The sequence below is a fragment of the Gopherus evgoodei genome, chromosome 9 (assembly GCF_007399415.2).
Source record: "Gopherus evgoodei ecotype Sinaloan lineage chromosome 9, rGopEvg1_v1.p, whole genome shotgun sequence".
NCBI lineage: Eukaryota > Metazoa > Chordata > Testudines > Testudinidae > Gopherus > Gopherus evgoodei.
Genome location: NC_044330.1, coordinates 49,729,867 through 49,748,552, shown reverse-complemented (window position 1 = coordinate 49,748,552; position 18,686 = coordinate 49,729,867). Strand labels below are relative to the sequence as shown.

The 18,686-nt window shown below is 43.9% G+C and overlaps 1 protein-coding gene across 1 annotated transcript in view; it reads left to right on the top strand.

Moving 5' to 3' along the window:
• GIGYF2 (GRB10 interacting GYF protein 2) overlaps positions 1-18,686 on the top strand; it is a 159,450-nt gene that overhangs the window by 52,943 nt on the left and 87,821 nt on the right. The window contains 3 exon segments of the mRNA XM_030575383.1: positions 6,637-6,745; positions 14,090-14,201; positions 14,774-14,814. Of these exon segments, the coding sequence (XP_030431243.1) occupies positions 6,637-6,745; positions 14,090-14,201; positions 14,774-14,814 (262 nt within the window).

Sequence of the window (18,686 nt, the reverse complement as noted above, 5' to 3'; positions counted from 1 at the left end):
CTGTATCCCCACCTATCGATGCCATGGCCGCAACGCTTGCCTTGGAGCACGAGCCTGGAATCATCAAGGGTCCCCTTTCCACTCCACGGACCCCTGAGCCTGACTGAGAGGTGCCATCCCCTGGTAGCTTGGCTGCCAAGGCCCCGGTCCCAGCTCTGCCCATCTCCCCAACCCTGCTCCTGACCCCTGCCCTGCCCCGCCCCTGAAGCCGACCCCCCCCCCCCCACTTCCCATGCTGCTATTGATGCCCCTGGGGCTATCTCCTTCCCCATCCTGGAGGATGACCCCCAGGGAGAGGCCTTCATGTTCCACTGTCCTGACCCCCTAGGGGCTGCTGTTTTCCCTCTGCCGCACCCCACTGAGCCGGCATCTGAGATGGGCTGAGTGGCACCAGCACATCAGGCACTACACCGGGAATCTGTCCCGTGTCTGCCCGTCTCAGTAGGGTACGGGGCTTCGACAGGGCCCCACTAGAGGATGGCTAGGGGCCTGTAACCCCACCCTCTGGTAGGCTGCGAGAGTTTCTCCAGGATGCCGGTGGGTCCCAGAAGAAGGTGCAGCTCGCTCTCCAGCTCTGGGGGGACTTTTATCAAATTCTCCGGGCTGTAAGGGCCATTCTGGTGGGGGCAAAGGGACCAGGAGGCAGGCTGCTTCAGCCTACCAGCTGGCCCATGAATTCTGTAACTCCTCGTTCACCTATCGGGGGGGGGGTTGGTCATTGTTTGCTGCACGGCACAATGGGGGCCGTAAGCACCCCTGCCAGCGAGGATCTCCCCCCATATGGCATCTACCATCTTTGCAACATTAAACACCCGGGGCTGAAGGATGGGTATTCACAGGTGTCAGGTGCTCTCTTTCCTTTGGGGGCGGGGGTACTCTGTGGTTTCTTGCAGCCGCCGAAGCAAGTTGGTGGCTGGAGTGAGGGGACACGGTCTATTTTAGCCACCTCAACACCACTTCGGCTGGAGTGGCTACCCTGTTTCTTCTCTGACCTACAGCCCAAGGTGCTCGGGGTCGCCACGGCTGTGCCAAGCTGCCTGCTGCACCTCCAGGTCCGCATGGAGAGACTAGTGGTCAATCTTGTCAACGTTTATGCCCCAACATCGGGCCCGAAGCGGCTGCGTTTTTATCAGCAAGCATTCGCTTTCCTCGGCTACTTGGATTCTTGCGAATGTCTGGTTCTAGGCGGGGACTTGAACACCACTCTCGAGGACCGAGACCGCTCGGAGACTGAGCAGTGCCTGGCTGCCGCAGGTGTCCTCTGGGAGATGGTCAGCCATCACTCCCTGGTGGACATCTGGTGCGACCACCACCTGGATGACGTCTCAACATTTACCTTCATCCGGGTGGAGGCCTGTCGGTTGCACCACTCCCAGTTGGACCACATTTATTTTTCATGCTGTCACCTTTCACGGGCCCACTCCTCCAGCATCCGGCTGGCCCCATTCTCAGACCACCACCTAGCAACTGTGACAGCCTCTCTCTGCACAGAGGCCAGGGCTGGCCTCTTGGCACTTTAATAACAGCCTGTTGGAGAATGTGGGCTTCGTGGCGTCCTTCCGGGGGTTCTGGCTTGCCTGGCGAGGGCAGAGGCGCACCTTTCCCTCGGTGCGGTGGGAGGTGGAGAAGGTGCACGCTTGGCTCTTCTGCCGCGACTACACCTGCGGCATCAGCCAGCGGAGAGATGCGATGATAGAGCAGTTGGAATGGGAGGTCTTAGAGCTGGAGAGGTGTCTGGGCGCCAGCCCCGAGGATCCATCACTCTGCAGAGTGTGCAGGAGAAGCTGGAGGAGCTCTGGCCCTCAAGGACCATCAGGCGCAGAGTACCTTTGATTCCGCTTCCTCTTCCTTCGGAAAAAGGCTCTCAGCTCCTGCTTCTACGCCCTGGAGAAAAAGAGGGGGGGTGAAGAAGCACATCACTTGCCTCCTAGCAGAGGATGGCACCACCCTCATGGATCCGGCAGAGATGTGTGGGAGGGCCAGGTTCTTCTACGCAGGCCTCTTCTCCTGGGATCTGACCGATCCTGATGCCTTCAAAGTGCTCTTGGACGGACTCCCGACAGTCCCTGTGGGTGACCGAGACCGGCTAGAGCTGCCTCTCACTCTGGCAGAGTTCTCGGAAGCCCTCCTCTGCACGCCCACAAATAAATCTCCGGGCATGGACGGGCTGACCATGGAGTGAGTTATACCGTGTGTTCTGGGACGTCCTCAGCCTGCACCTTCGCACCGTCTGGGCCGAGTCCTTGGAGAGCAGGGTCCTCCCCCTGTTGTGTAGGTGAGCCATGCTCACCTTGCTCCCAAAGAAGGGGGACCCCTGTGACCTTCGGAATTTGCATCCTATCTCGCTTCTCAGCACGGACTATAAAGTCATAGCAAAGGCCATCTCGTGCAGCTGGGGTCCGTGCTGGCGGACGTGGTCCATCCAGAGCAGACCTACATGGTCTCAGGCTGCACCATCTTTGATAATCTCTAGTTGGTCTGGGATCTCTTGGAGCTCGGGTGTAGGGATGGTCTGTCTTTCACCCTTCTGTCCTTGCATCAGGACAGAGCGTTCGACAGGGTGGGGCATGGTTATCTCCTGGGCATTCTGCGAGTGTTCGGCTTTGGACCCCAGTTTGTGGGTTTTCTCCAGGTGCTGTATGCCTCTGTGGAGTGTCTGGTCAGGCTCAACTGGACCCTGACCGAGCCGGTCAGCTTCGGGCAGGGAGTACGGCAGGGGTGTGCCCTCTCAGGCCAGCTGTACGCTCTGGTGATGAAGCCCTTCCTTGGTATCCTCCACCTGAGGCTGACAAGGTTGGTGCTGCAGGAGCAGGAGCTGTGGTGACGTGCTCTTCCTGATCCAGGACCTGGGCGAGTTGGTGCAGGTGAAGGCTTGCCAGGCTGTCTACTCGGCGGCTTCCACCGGCCGGGTCAGCTGGGTCAAGAGCTCTGGCCTGATGGTTGGGGACGGGTGGCAGGCGAGCTCCCTCCTGCTCACGCTTCAGGCTATCCGGTGGAATGCGGGTCCACTGCTCTATCTTGACGTATACCTTTCTGCTATGCGTCCGTCTCTGCGGGAGAGCTGGCAGGGTTTAAAAGACAGGGTGGTAGAGCAGCTCCAGAGATGGACAAGACTACTCTTGTCTCTCCTTCCGAGGGAGGGCACTGGTGCTCAATCAGCTAGTCCTGTCCATGCTCAGGCACCAGCTCAACACCCTAGTCCCAGCCCCTGATTTCCTGGCCACCTCCAGAAGTTGGTGGAGTCCCCCTCAGTGTGCCATTGGTTGGTCCTGGCAGAAGTCACCAGAGTCAGAGGCCTCCTGGACTGTGACCGGGGAGACTGGTTGGATCCCCTGATGCTCACTTGGCGCATGGGGCTCTCCAGACCTTGTACTCCCCAGTGCATACTTCAGGAGGTGAGGGCCGCTTTACCGCCCACTGCTCGGGTCTTTTTTGACTGGGTCCTGCGAGAGCGCATGCCTCGCCCACCCTCCACCCCAGGCCCTCCTGACCTTTTCATCAGACCCATGGACCTACCAGGCTACCTCACCCCTTTTACCATGAGCTGGCTGCACGAGTTGCAGCCGGTCCGGTTCCATACTGTGCCATGAAAACATTTGTACATGCTCGTGCTCCACATCCTTCATGTCCTCACCCTTGTGTCCCGCCCCAGCATGAAGTGACAGGACCTTTTGCCATCTCTAGATGGTGAGAGGCCCCGGTGGGCCAGCCTATATTCCCCCCTGGTCCCGAGGCCCACTGGGGATGTCAACTGGTGGATCTTTCACGGAGCTATGAGCACGGGTGTGTACTTGGCGTGGTTCACTCCCCTCCCGGACACCTGCCCCTTTTGTGGCGTGAGGGAGACCCTGGCGCGCAGATATCTGGAATGCGCCAGGTTGTAGCCCCTATTCCGGCTCCTCTTGGATATATTATTATGGTTTTGGTTGCACTTCTACCTTCACCTGTTCATCTACGCATTCCCGATCTGTGGCCCCACAAAGTTGTGGGACCTCCTTGTCAACCTCTTCCTAGGCCTGGCCAAAATGGCCATCTATAAAACCAGGGAGAGGAAGTTGGCCGACGGGGTTTTCTGCGACTATGGGGGTCTATTTCCGCTCCTCTGTCCATTCATGCATCTGGGCAGAGTTCCTCTGGGCTGCATCCACTGGCTTCCTTAACGCCTTTGAAGAGTAGTGGGTGCTATCCAGGGTCCTCTGCTCTGTGTCCCCGGCAGGTTCCCTTTGTTTAGTCCTGTGACCTCACTTCTGTTCCTGTTAACTCATTAGTTGTCCCCCACAATTATTTGGTATCACGGACCTGTGGATCCTCCCCTTAGGCTGGGGAGAGGTCCTTTAGTAGAGCCTGCCCACTTTCCTGAATACCAGCAGGACTACTCTGCTGTACCTAACTGGCCTGGGTCTATCACATTTTAGATAAACATGCTATCTTTTGTTCATATAGTGTTAAAGGAAGATTTAATTAATTATTTCAAGTACATTTATTATTGAATTAGAACACTGACTCAAAGGAGATTATTTAAGAAGGGTTGTAAGTTAAAGTAAAATTCACCTCTTGCAATTGCTCTGAGAAAATCCAAAGGAAGAACAGATTGCTCTGACCATTTGTGCTACTTAACCACCTTCCTGGTTAACACACTGAAGTTTGATCAATTTCCTAATTTGACAGTCCTTCATGATTACCATTTTTTGGTGATTATATTAAGTGTGACTACATGACTTCCAGTTTTCTGTATGTATGCTGTCTAACCATTGCATATGATCAGTTTGCCTTTTTTCCGTGGACATTTCTACAGTAGCCCTTTCTAAAATTTCCCATCACTGTTTTCTCAGCATCTGAAATGTTACCACTACCTTACCTGCTCCACTCTTCTGTTTTTGGGAAATATTCCACAGCTTGTATATGTTGCTGCTTTTAACTTTCCTAAGTAGTAGCAGAGTGAAATTGACTAGGGTTATGAATATAATTAATTTGCACTCTGCCAATTTTCACTTAGCAAAAATTTGAGCAGCAGCAAAGATACTCAAGTATTCTGTCTGCAGACTGAGGATGATATTACCACAGCTGTGCATGTTCAGTTAATTTTTAGAAGGTTTTCTTAGCAATTATAAGAGCTAGGAAAAATATGTTAAATGAATACTCAGATTTTGTAGAAGTTGACAACACTCACCAAAGAAAGCTTTGTACCTGCGAGGGTGATAGGATTTTTTTCAAGCTATGGTCATAGTTACCAGTCTCCCCTTGGAGAGGTTCTTCCTTTCCAGATAGATGTCAAATATTTGTTTGGATTTATTTGAAATAGACTAAAGTGCATGCAGCTTCCTGTTTCTTTGGACACCAATATATAAAGTCTAAATGACAATCTAATTGCTTGTCTCCTTTAGGACTCTTCAAGGCAATAATAAGTTAGATGTGTCCAGAGGCATGTAAGCAATGCTAGGCTACCCCCAGTAGATTTGTTTTTAGAAGACTTACAGAACAGCTACATGGAGTTCTATGCATTTTTTTTTTTAATTTAAAGCTTAGACTTGGAACTACAATGTGAGTCGAAGTTTGCTATGCTAGTGGTACAGAATTGGTTTCTGGGCAGAAGGGCCCAAACTTCCAACGGTCTATGTTCAGAACATTTTGGGTGTTTCTGTATAGCTAGTTGTTCTATGTTGAAATGTCTTTTTTTTTTTTTCCTTTTAGTAAATCTTTTTCTTGTTTCTGTTGCATTCCGTGACTGTTGCATAGGATTTTTATTACTAAAATGAGCTTTTTTGTTTAAAATTTTAGTGATTCATAATATTAAGTCTTCAGAAGTGGTCTATTGCTGTTACTATACTTTTGGAGAAAGATGATACTTCTTAATTGTTCAGAAGGATAGTAGTTGTAATAGATTCCCTCTCAATCACCCCACATTCCTGAAGAAGCAGGAGATAATATGTTACTGTCTTGCTTTAAAAATGAACTGATTGGAGATGGTATTGGTGCGCGACATCAGTGAGTAGGCACATACTACTCACTTTTAAGGTGGCTCTCTGACTATGGATTTTAAGTTATTTGATGTTCCAGTCAGTCATATGCAGGGAGCATGGGAGACAGTACTTGCAGTATATTTTTAATGTCTTTTTGAAAATAAGAATTGCAGGTAAGTTACTTTTTTTGGTTTGGAGTATAACTTTCAGTCACACAGCTCATTGTAATGTGTCCTTTACTGGCATGGACTTGTCGTCAGCCTCTCTACCTGTTTCTCTGGCTCTCTGTCACCATGGTATCTTAGCTGATACCACCATCCTTGCTCTTCAGGGAGCTGACTGTGTTGCATTCTTGTATCTTCTAGAAAGGCAATGGAAAGATAAAGGCAAATATTTGCTTTTATTAGTTTAGAGGTTGAAAGGAAAGGAAACACTAAGAGTATAAGAAAAGGATGCTGAAAAAAGGTATTTTAAATGGGATCATTTAGTAACTTCCCCATGTATCTAAGCAATTTATTCTATATCTTTTGATTTGTTTTGTGGTTCGTGAGCATTTTCAATTGCAGAAAATATATACAGAAGAGAGTCAGGGTAGGTATCATTTTTATGCTAAAAAGCATAGGGAAAGGTACGTTTGCTTGTTTATCTCACCTTGGCTGTCTCCTCTTCTTGGCAGAGAAATTTCTCCATGTCTGTAAACAGTGCTGCTGTCCTGCGGTTGACGGGACGAGGAGGAGGAACGGTGGTAGGGGCTCCTCGAGGTCGAAGTTCCTCTAGAGGTCGAGGTGAGCTGTTTTCTGAAGACTGGGATGATACAGTGGATGGGGGACAGATCTAGGTTAAATTGTCTGAAAAGTGACCACCGTTATTTGGATAACCCCAGTAGGGGATTTGGAATTATGCAGCCAGATAAAACTGCCAAATTCCTGCCCCCAAGGAACTTCTCTTTAAAGGCCCTAACACTGCAGGGGTGAGGAAGGAGGGAAAGTGAATGTGGGAGAAGGAGGCTTGCAATACCACAGGATCACTAGGAACTCATGTTACGTACATATCTGGTTCCTCTCTTGTATGTTCATTTTGTTAAATATATAAATATGAATTGAAGGAGAATGATGAAAGAAACAGTTTTGAGGTGGACTGTCAAGGAAAGTGTAAGGTTGCTCAACTCAGAGTTGTAAAGAATATCCAACCATAAGAGATGGTATTAGAAAAAATTTGATGTTGCTCATAAAAGAGAACAGGAGCATTAATTAAGAAGTTGAAAGGATTGGTTTTAACTTAAATCTGTGGTTTTCAACTGGGAGTTCGCAGAGGTCTTCCGAATGGTTCATCGGTTCATCTGGATATTTGCCTAGTTTTACAACAGGCTACATTAAAAAAACACTAGTGAAGTCAGTACATACTAAAATTTCATACAGACAACAACTTGTTTATACTGCTGTGTATATTATACACTGAAATGTAAGTACAATATTTATATTCCAATTGATTTATTTTATAATTATATGGTAAAAATGAGAAAGCAAGCAATTGTTCAGTAATAGTGTGCTGTGACACGTTTGTATTTTTATGTGTGGTTTTGTAAGCAAGTAGTTTTTAAGTGATGTGAAAGTTGGGGGAATGCAGGAAAACTCAGACTCCTGAAAGGAGTACAGTAGTTTGGAAAGGTTGGAGAGCCACTGACTTAAATGATCAGAAAGAAGTCCTTATCTGTTCTGAGCAATGCCTTAAATAACGAACTGAAAGAGATTAGTGGAGGCATAAGGTCTCTTTGCAGTTTATTTTGTTCACTGATAGCACTTTGTTTTGTCAATTTCACTACTTCACTAAAGTCATTGTCCCTTATTTGTTGGATCCTTCCACACTGCAGCATTTAAAGCAAATGGGGAAATGTGTCCTCAGATAATGCCAGGGAGGCTCAGGGTAAGGTATACTACCTGAACTTACTTTTTAATTTTGTTTTGAAAAACAAAAAAATATTTTTATGTTGATAGTATCCTTTAATCCTATAGCCTTCATGAGCACAAAATGTTTTCATATATTAATAGATGTGATTTGTTGCATATAGAATGCTTGAAGCTAGAGATGGAGAAGACTTCTTGGGTCATCTCCATAGCCCAGCAAATGCCACATTTTTTTCTCATTCTGTGCCATTTAATTTTAAATGTCCCTAAGTAGTGGTATTTCCACTACCTCCCTTGAAAACAATTCCATAGCTATTGGATATACAGAAGTATTTCCTGATTTGGTTTTAAGGTTCCCCTTGTTTCTAATTCTTTTCTTCCCCCATAATTCCACTTCCTCCTTTGTATCTACACCTTTCAGATATTTGTGGACTGCTTTCATGTGCCCCTTCTTAGTTGTTTAGCTAAGCTGTATTGTATTTAGATCTTTTATTGTCTCAGTATCAGTTCCTGAGGACTCTAATTTTTTTCCCCTTCAAATTTTTCAGTATCTTTTTACTAATGAGTTGCCAAGGAATTATTTAAATATTTCAGGTACAGATGTACCAAAGAACTAGAGAGAGGGGCTTTTACTTCCCTGTTTGACATGATGCCAGGGTAACAGGATTGTATCAGCTTTTCCTGATGCCATACTTCATTCTTAACTGATGTGTAATTTGCTATGTCTCACCTAAATGTGTGCTAGTATTACAGCTGTCCAGATTTCTTTTTCCTGTTGACTATCTGTGTTTTGGACATTTTGCTCAGGCATGTTAGGGTTCAAATTTACAAACACTTATGCTGCATACAGTGCTTGTTGGGTAATAAATGGTCATAGACTGGACCTCCACCATGCACCCCCCCCCTCAAAAAAAAAAGTGGAATCTCAGTGTTTTCTGACCTTTTCTAATGTATCCAAACCCCTTTGTATTTCTTTACCCTTCCTTTTTTATTTTGCAACTCTTGCATTTCTCTTCCCTTCAGTCACTAACATTTACGATAGACTCATTTAGTCAGATGCTGCCACCTGTACTCACAGTAAACATACCTACTTTTCAAATACTCCAATTGATTTCAGTGGCATTACTTGCAGAATAAGATACCACTCACTGTCAATGAGAGTGGCAGAATCTGGTTGTAATCCAACAATTCTTCAGTTCTGTCAAAAATAGCAAACAATGTTATCTTTAAAAGTTTTCTCCTCCAACATTTGGTTCGCTATTTGTCTAGGGATAGGCATTATATTGATGGCATTATAGTTAATATAATCATTCTTCATTTCTTCTTTGAATATTGATACTGTATTTCCTTCAGTCTACCACTACCTACCCAGTTTTCAAGATAGCTAAATTTTTGTTCTGAGTTTCTTTTTGTTCAGATACAAGTTCCTCATTATATCCAGTTGTCCAGACATCTCTCTTGATTTTCATTAAATTCATCCTCATTTGTTTCACCTTTGTTAATTTTCCTTAATCTTTGCACACGATATTCATTCTGCCTTTTTTGGTTGCCCTTATCACCTGCCAAGCTTTAGCCAACTGTCCTCTTTAATTTCTTCTGCCTTTTCACTTCCTATATAGTTTTATTAACCATAGATCATTGAGAAGTTCACTCCAAATCATATTGGCTGCTTCTTGTTCCTTGCATTATTTTCAGAACAGTTACAGTTCTTGGTTTTAAGGTGTGATTTCAGGATTACCCAGAAAACTCTTAATTCAGGAAATAAACTCAGGTTTCTGCAGTGACACAATTCAGAATTATGCTAATGAACCCTTGGTCTTCTTGAAGCTGAAGATGTATATCAATTAGTCTTTGATGAAAATCTGTGCATAGAACTGATGAGATAACATTTACGTTGCATATTAAATGTTTTACTCAAGGATAAAGTTCTTCAAGTGCAGTTCTGCTTTGATGAGTGACTGTAAAAATGGTATTGTAAAATTCTGTGATGGTTTGTTGCTCAATAGCAATAGTTCCTTAACAGATTTTCTCAGTTCAGAAATACAAATGCTTTCTTAATGTTAGTCTTGCAAACTTAATCTGGGTTCCGAAGGTAATTCTGTGTTGCTTGCAGCTTGCTACTCATCATGAGTAATAAAGCTTCTACAGATCAAATTCTGCCCTCGGTTACGCCTGTACAAGCCTATTGTCTGGAATAGAGTTGCACAAGTGTAACTGAGGGCAGAATTTGGATTTACGGTTGGAAGTTAGTTAAATTTATCTGATGCAGAAGTGAGAATTAATTTTATTTTCTGGTAAGAGTTGGTGATCTGTGGCCAGTATTAGAAAGTTAGATGGTGAAGAAGAGGAGAGAGAACAAAAGCAGAGTCAAGATTGGTGTTGTAACCTTAGATGAGAATTACGTATATTTTGAGTGTTAGACTTTTAAAATAATTAAACATTTTATTAACATTGTTGTTTAAATAAGAGTGTATTTAAAATAAAGTTACTGTTGAAAATCTGTCAGAGAATAAATCTGTTTGATCTGAGTTTGTCATAGAAATTATCTTATTAAAAAATATGAGCTTTCACTATGGCTAACTTAATTGCCACATCTAATAGATGACTAGCTGTAAGAGAAATAATCTTTTTAAACACAATTTAAGCAATAATGCCGAAATACCCCATTACTTAATTTGAGTGCATTCCATAAATTTCTAGGCATGTACAAGTGGGTTTGTAGCTCTTAGTGCAGAAGTTGCTTTAGGCTCTTTTAATGATCACTGTCAGTAAAAATTTTCAGTGAAACTGTATTCTGAAGTGTAACTTTAAGCTGCCTTGGTGATGCTAACTTAATTGTAATTATAAAACCATCTGCTGGATTGTGAAGTTGCTCGTACCTAGAATCTCATGCATTTTGTGTGGTGTCACTTTAGTTGTGACTAACAAGTTTTCCCTGTTCTAAAGTAATACACCACAAGCAATGCAAGGTCATGCACTTGACCTTTCCTTCTAAGTGATTTGTTTTCCTGGGAGCTCCCTGTGGAGTGTAGTTAAGCCCTGTGCTTGGAGGACTGGAATGTTTACGTTCATGAAGGTGGGTGTCAGAGAAGAAAAGGATTTAAGGCCATGTCTACATCTAAAATTTTGCAGCGCTGGTTGTTACAGCTGTATTAGTACAGCTGTATAGGGCCAGCGCTGCAGAGTGGCCACACTTACAGCAACCAGCGCTGCAAGTGGTGTTAGATGTGGCCACACTGCAGCGCTGTTGGGCGGCTTCAAGGGGGGTTCCGGGACCGAGAGAGCAAACCGGGAAAGGAAACTAGCTTCGCCGCGGTTTGCTCTCTCGGTCCCGGAGCCAGCCAGCAAACCGCAGGGAAGGAGACCTGCTTGCTCGGGGTTCCGGGACCGAGAGAGCAAACCGGGAACGCCGCGGTTTGCTCTCTCGGTCCCGGAGCCAGCCAGCAAACCGCGGGGAAGGAGACCTGCTTGCTCGGGGTTCCGGGACCGAGAGAGCAAACCGGGAACGCCGCGGTTTGCTCTCTCGGTCCCGGAGCCAGCCAGCAAACCGCGGGGAAGGAGACCTGCGTGCTCGGGGTTCCGGGACCGAGAGAGCAAACCGGGAACGCCGCGGTTTGCTCTCTCGTCCCGGAGCCAGCCAGCAAACCGCAGGGAAGGAGACCTGCTTGCTCGGGGTTCCGGGACCGAGAGAGCAAACCGCGGCGAAGCTGGTTTCCTTTCCCGGTTTGCTCTCTCGGTCCCGGAACCCCGAGCAAGCAGGTCTCCTTCCCCGCGGTTTGCTGGCTGGCTCCGGGACCGAGAGAGCAAACCGCGGCGTTCCCGGTTTGCTCTCTCGGTCCCGGAACCCCGAGCAAGCAGGTCTCCTTCCCCGCGGTTTGCTGGCTGGCTCCGGGACCGAGAGAGCAAACCGCGGCGTTCCCGGTTTGCTCTCTCGGTCCCGGAACCCCGAGCAAGCAGGTCTCCTTCCCTGCGGTTTGCTGGCTGGCTCCGGGACCGAGAGGGCAAACCGGGAAAGGAAACCAGCTTGATTACCAGAGGCTTCCTCCTTCCACGGAGGTCAAGAAAAGCGCTGGTGAGTGTCTACATTGCATTACCAGCGCTGGATCACCAGCGCTGGATCCTCTACACCCGAGACAAAACGGGAGTACGGCCAGCGCTGCAAAGAGGGAGTTGCAGCGCTGGTGATGCCCTGCAGATGTGGACACTCTCAAAGTTGCAGCGCTGTAACTCCCTCACCAGCGCTGCAACTTTCTGATGTAGACAAGCCCTAAGTCTCTTTGTGGACTGGGCTACAGACTGACTTTTGTTGTTGTTGCTGTTTTCCTTTTCAAGTAAGAGGCCATAACTGAGGCAGCTTTACCCAGCACTGTGCTCCCTATTTCTGAACTGAGGCATAAAGATGTTTTTCCTCCTATTTTTCTATTTTCACTGCCATTTCACAAATATCTAGGCCATAGACAACCTGAAATTCTTCTTGAAAATTATCTGAGTTGGGAAAATAAATTACAGCCAGATCAATTCTTACACACTGCTGTTATGGCAGTTCTTAATACTAAACCTCTAACAATTTGACTACATGAACACTGCATGCTACATGCTAATTTATTTGTGGTGAGGGGGCTAGAGCCATATCTACTTTCTACTTAACGTGTATGGTGTGACTAGAGACCCTTGATTGCCTAGGAGATCTTGGTTCTGTTCCAAGCTCTTCTAAAGATTTCCTGTGATCTTAGGCCAATAACTTAATATCTCTGTGCCTTAGTTCCCCATCTGTAAAATGGGGATAATACTTGCTTTGTCTTGGCTGTGTAGATAAGCTCTTCAGGGCAGAGACTGTCTCTCACTATATATATGTATTGCATCTAGCACATTGAGGCCTCTAGGTACTACTGTAGTACAAATAATAAGAGCAGTGTTCCCCACCTCCATTTACAGTGTTTTGAAAATGCCCTCTTTTTGGTTCTTTTCCTCTATCTTTGCGTTAGAGAGGCTTCTGTACTCTTCTTCGTTCTGACTTTGAAATATCAGATAGACCTTGTATTCTGTGCTTTGTCTATTCCACATTTACATCAAGACTGTCAGCCTCAGGTACTCTAGACTTCTCCTTCACTCCATTTCCATAAGAAAATAGGGAAGGTTGGAGAACTTGGTCACAAGAGAGTCAATTAGGGGGCAAGATAGGGTTGAATAAAAACAGTTAACTCATTTTTAAATGCAGTTTGCCCTTTCTGCACTAGGTACAGTCCATTTAAAATCATATTTACTAAAACATATTTTCTAACACATTATACAATGCAACCTGTTTTTTTCAGTCAAGACATGGCTTCGGTATCTTTATGCCTACCATATGACCGTTTGTTTGGTGTTGATCTTTTTTTTTTTTTTTTTTTTTTTTTTTTCAGGCACTAGCTTTGATTATCTTTTTCATGTATTCGGCATGTGTTCATAAACCAAGTTTCTTTTTGGAGTATAATATAAGGCTAATGTTCTTCAGTGTCAATACTGCCAGTATTCTAGCATACACTCTGTTTATACTGACCTATTGCATATTACCACATATTTATACACTTTCTGCTTCATTAGTTTTCTGCATCAATTTCTTCTAGTTTTTCTATAGCTCTGTAGAAACTGCTTTGACACATCTTGATTATCTTTTCTGTGTGGTACTTATTACATCTTTCTCTCCTGTGTAAAATCTATGCATTTAATAATGGAACTGTTACATAATTGTTCAAGTTTCTTCTCCTCTTCTTCAGTCTGTGCTATTTCACCTCCTTTCCTCTTGTTCTGTATAGTTCTTCTGTGCATTACTTTGTGTGCTAGACTATAACCAAGGCTCAAATTACCTTTTTTCCAAATTCCCCAAAGTTGTTTTCATGTTTACTTTAAACCTACCCTGTTTGGCAGCCTGTTAATTTGTCCTTCTCCATGAACAGCTCCAAACATGGTGATGAAGTGTGGTGTACAAGCTTGTGAGAAACGATGTGTCTTGAAATGTAGACGTTAATTTCCAAAATCAGTTTCTTGGGAAATGTTCAGCTTTGAAATATTAAGCCAGTGGATTTAATCACTGCTACTATTCTCATGAGATGGAGGAAAGACTTGCCCACTATCAGGTTGCCGTGTCTTATTAAGGGGATTATAAGAAAATGAGGTCACATTAACATTAGAAAAGGGAAGTAAAGTTTTTTACAAACGTTTTTCTTTGTTATTTTGTCTTTGCAGGCAGAGGCCGAGGAGAGAGTGGTTTCTACCAAAGAAGTTTTGATGAAGTGGAGGGTGGATTTGGGCGAGGAGGAGGCAGGGAAATGCACAGATCTCAGAGCTGGGAGGAAAGGTAACAGAAAAGCCCAGACTTTAAAATGTACTGTAGATGCACCTGCTTGGATCCCATTCTTGCACCCTTCATTCACAAAAACTATTTCAGAAAGGCTCTGTAGGAATGTGTACTGGTTGATAGTCTTGGAATTTCTACAGTGGATACCATATAGTGATGTTGCTAAAAATCCAGCTGTTATAAACAAAACACTGTTCAAAAGCTTATATTGCTGATGGCTTGTGGGCATGAACAGAGCACTACTTTGAGAAAGTGAGGTGTTCTAGAACCTTCATTTCCATAGTAGCTAAATTTGGGTGAAAGCTTGTATAGCTCTAATAGAGAGGGCTCTTCTGTTAGTTTTAGCCTTTAATCTGTTTGCAATGCTTTAGGCCTAGCTTTTTAAAGGTTTTTAGGTGCCTAAAGATCTAGATAAGCTCCTGCTGGCATTTTCAAAAGCACCTGGACAACTAACTACCCTTAAAATTTTGGTCCCATCTCTCTAGTGAGAGAGAGGAAGTGTGTGAGAGTTGGACCTGAAATGATGGCATTCTTCCAAAGCCTTGTTTGAAACTTCTATTCTGCCTTTCTAGGGGAGACAGGCGGTTTGAAAAACCAGGGCGAAAAGATCCAGGTAAGATAGTTACTATATATGTATATATGCCATTTTAAACCACCTTATCCTCTAAGATGCACTATCAAAAAGTTCCTTAGAACATTCTTTGAGCTCTTGCTTGTTCTTTCTTTCTTTGAGTCATCTTCATCAGGAATTGCGTGAGGTTCTCATCTTTGTGTAATTGCTCTCTGTCAGAAGCAATATATTTTTGAAGTTTTAACAAGTCCTCCACTTGAACTTCATCTGGAGCTTATTGCTTACTTGGGGCAAGCCAGTCCGAACACACGTGTGTTCCATTCCTGGCACTGACTTCAATTTGATTCTGGGGGCACATTCAAGGTGGCAGTGTTTGTCATGTAGATCCTGAAGTATTTGAGACCTGACTATCCCAGCAATTCTGTCCACCATACTTTTTGATGGATTTGCAATTAGTCAAAATGCTCTTGCTGTTTTTCTCTTGATATACCTTCTGGAACATACAACAGCATTTTCTGTAAGAGATTCTTGGCTGTGGAGCTCTTTGCTTTCACAGGAAATTAGTCAGTCATTGTCTGGCCATTTTTAAGGTACAGTGAAAGAGGTACTGGTTGTCTTATTGGAAACATTATCAGCTAAGATGGCTCTTTGGTGAGTGGATGAAGAAGGCTTGTGTCAGAAAATATGTTGCCTGTTTGGAGGAGAAGTTTTCAAAAGCACAAAGGGCATTTAGGGGTCCAGGTACTCAAAGTCCGTAGGAACAGGGTATCTAACAGCCCTTTATCTCTGAAAGTCTCACCTCTTTAGGGTCGGTAGATGTGTATATTGCTAATTTTGCAATGGTGCCAAGTTACCATGGTGATAGGTGTCTTAAAAAAGCTTTGTAATCGCCATCTGATTTTCAAAGCCCTCTTAATCTCCTCTTCAGGTATCTCAGTTGATTATCGTCTTTCCTTAAGGTTGCTTAATTTTTTGGGTCCTAGGGTTTTGGCTCAAAAGATGACAAAGTTAAGAGAGATGTCCCTAACTTTGCTTGACTTCTTTTTTCTGTAGGAGACATTGCTCCTAAGAATGACCAATTAGGGTTCATTTGAGGTTGTCTGCATCTAACTTGATACTTCCACCTCATAACTCTTCTGCCTCCCTGTGTGTTCATGATTTAATATCTCTCTGAAAAAGTGGGGAAGCTAAAAATATTAGCAATTTTCAGTGTTTCTGCTGTGGTGGCAGTTAAGGGTTATGATTTACATTTTTGATATTCTAGTATGTAACTACGAAGTGGCCATTATACTGTTGTTTTGCAGCTCCTTCCTTGGAAATCTGTGGAGGAGCAAAACCCCAAGCTAGCTCCTATAAACAGAGCAGAGAATTCTTCCAAGGGAAAATGAGGGTAGAAATGGCAGATTGGAGGCACTAGTGGCTCCAACAATAACTTGATTTAATGAAATTACATTTATTTTACAACCTTTTCATCCTGACAGATGTGAAAACACTTTGCAATTTTACCAAACTATGCACAGAATTCACTTCATTTATTAAGGAAACCACTGCAGCAGTTTAGCGGTGCAGATTGACACTACATGTCATTTTAGGATGAGAAGCAGATCTCTTCTAATTGAAATGGCATGAGGGATTTAGGTATGCAGGATATAATTACCCTAGCTGGAATTTTGTCAGGATACCAGGGTTGATGCTCTTCTTCCTACAAAGCATGTCTTGGGATCTTGAGTAACCACAAGTGGCCAAGACCGTGGCTTTGTATCTCACCTGAAAGAGTGTTTCTGTCTCTCCTCCCCCCCTTCCCCCCGCAACAGATTGTTGAGGTATTGTTCTAGTATTTACTCAAAGGGAAGAATGCCAACTACCAGAACATTAACATAACTTGCTGCTGCACCTGACTGTTTCTTTCACCTCTCTTTCTGGTACTGTCCCAGTCTGATCCTGTTTACCCTGTGAGAACAGAGAGGATCACAGCATGAGGTGATTTGGCTGAAGGCCATATTTGTAAGCTGTTCAGATATTTAATATATAATACTCTCAGAGTTTTAACTATATCCACTTAGATTTGCCTGTCACTCTTTTAAGGATTGTGTGCCTGGGAGAAGGAAAATCTTGACTTCCTTCCTTCCTTCATCTCTTAACCAAAAAGGGCTGGTCAGCACAAAATAATGATTTAGTTTAATTTCAACCTTGGTCAGTAATGGGAAAAAGTCACTGCTATATAATGTTTTTTTAGTGGCTTATATAAAATGATTTGAGGTCAAAAGGGTCCTAGTTTCACTTCCTAATGGACACATTTCTATCACCAAAAAACACAGTTAGCACTGTTAGCAATCTTAGCCAAGAGGTAAAGGACTGAACTGACATGAAAGTAAATTTATCACTGAGAGATGCTCCCTCTCAAGTTCAGTGATGAAGTTCATTAACAAAAGAGTGCAGTGACTTGTTACCATTATCCATGCTAAACTTGACAGGGGATTTAGGTTCCCACTTTTGCGGTTTCCACCAACATCATCATCTTTGCCCAAACCAACCAATAATAGTGTGTTCTCCAATAAGGCCTTTGAGTGCTCTCTGACCAGATATTCACTGAATCACCAGGTCTTTGTGTCCCTCTGTGTTGTGGGTGGTCAAAATATCATAGATAAGTAGAAACTAGAAAGCAGGAAATAAACCACTCTAGAATATTTTGGTAATTCAGAAATCATGGCACCCCAGGAAAATATCTTGCATTTAAAAAAAAAATAAAATTAAGAAACCCCTTACAAATCCCGCAATAAACAGGATTAATTTTCAAATATTTTATAATTGATACACTGCTAACTTCATGGAGGGATAATGATCGCATTTTTTAGTATTCAGAATGTTTTCCAGCTGATGCAATCAATTCACAAACTGAACAGCAACTCTGTGTTGGTATTGATATTCAAGGCAAAGGTGCACTATGCATTGCAGGAGTTACTATGCAAATTGCCATAGGCCCTATGGCTTTCAGACAGAAATACCCAAAGATGCTTCTCAAAGGCTTAAATTATTTGCCAATTAAACAAGTCATATGTTAGATCACTGACCTCTAGAAAAATCCCATGGAAAGGCAAATGCCAGTCCAGTTTTTACACGACATCTGATCTTAAACAAATCCATGAGTTTCCAAGTAGAAATAGTAATCAACAAATACATGTTTTACTGTTAACACATCACAAATGTTTATGATTTACAAGACACTTAGAAAGTCAGTGTTGAATGTGGCAAATAGATTTTCATCTGTGTGTGTATTTATGCCTTTCATGTGAGGAATACTTGAATATTAAAAAGAACAAGCTTAATTATATACAAGATGTTAAAATATTTTTACCTCTTTTAACCTTGTTACTTTTAAAAGTTAAAAACAGAGCTATAAAGAATGGTTTAAAGCAGAATAGTTTTAAAGATTGAAGATGTAAAAGTCAAAATACTCAGTATGGTACAGTCAGAATTACCATGACTCTAAGGATACTTGTGTTACCTGGGTATGTCCATAGCTCTGGTATGGTCTTGCCATTCAATGTCCTTAATATAGGGTACGTCTACACTATGGTATTCAGATTTTACATAAACCGGTTTTATAAAACAGATTGTATAAAGTTAAGTGCACGCAGCCACACTAAGCACATCAATTCAGCGGTGTGCATCCATGGTCCGAGGCTAGCATTGATTTCTGGAGCGTTGCACTGTGGGTAGCTATTCCATAGCTATCCCATAGTTCCCGCAGTCTCCCCTGCCCCTTAGAATTCTGGGTTGAGAGCCCAGTGGCTGATGGGGCAAAAATCATTGTCGCGGGTGGTTCTGGGTAAATGTCGTCAGTCATTCCTTCCTCCGGGAAAGCAACGGCAGACAATCATTTCGCGCCCTTTTTCCCTGGATTGCCCTGGCAG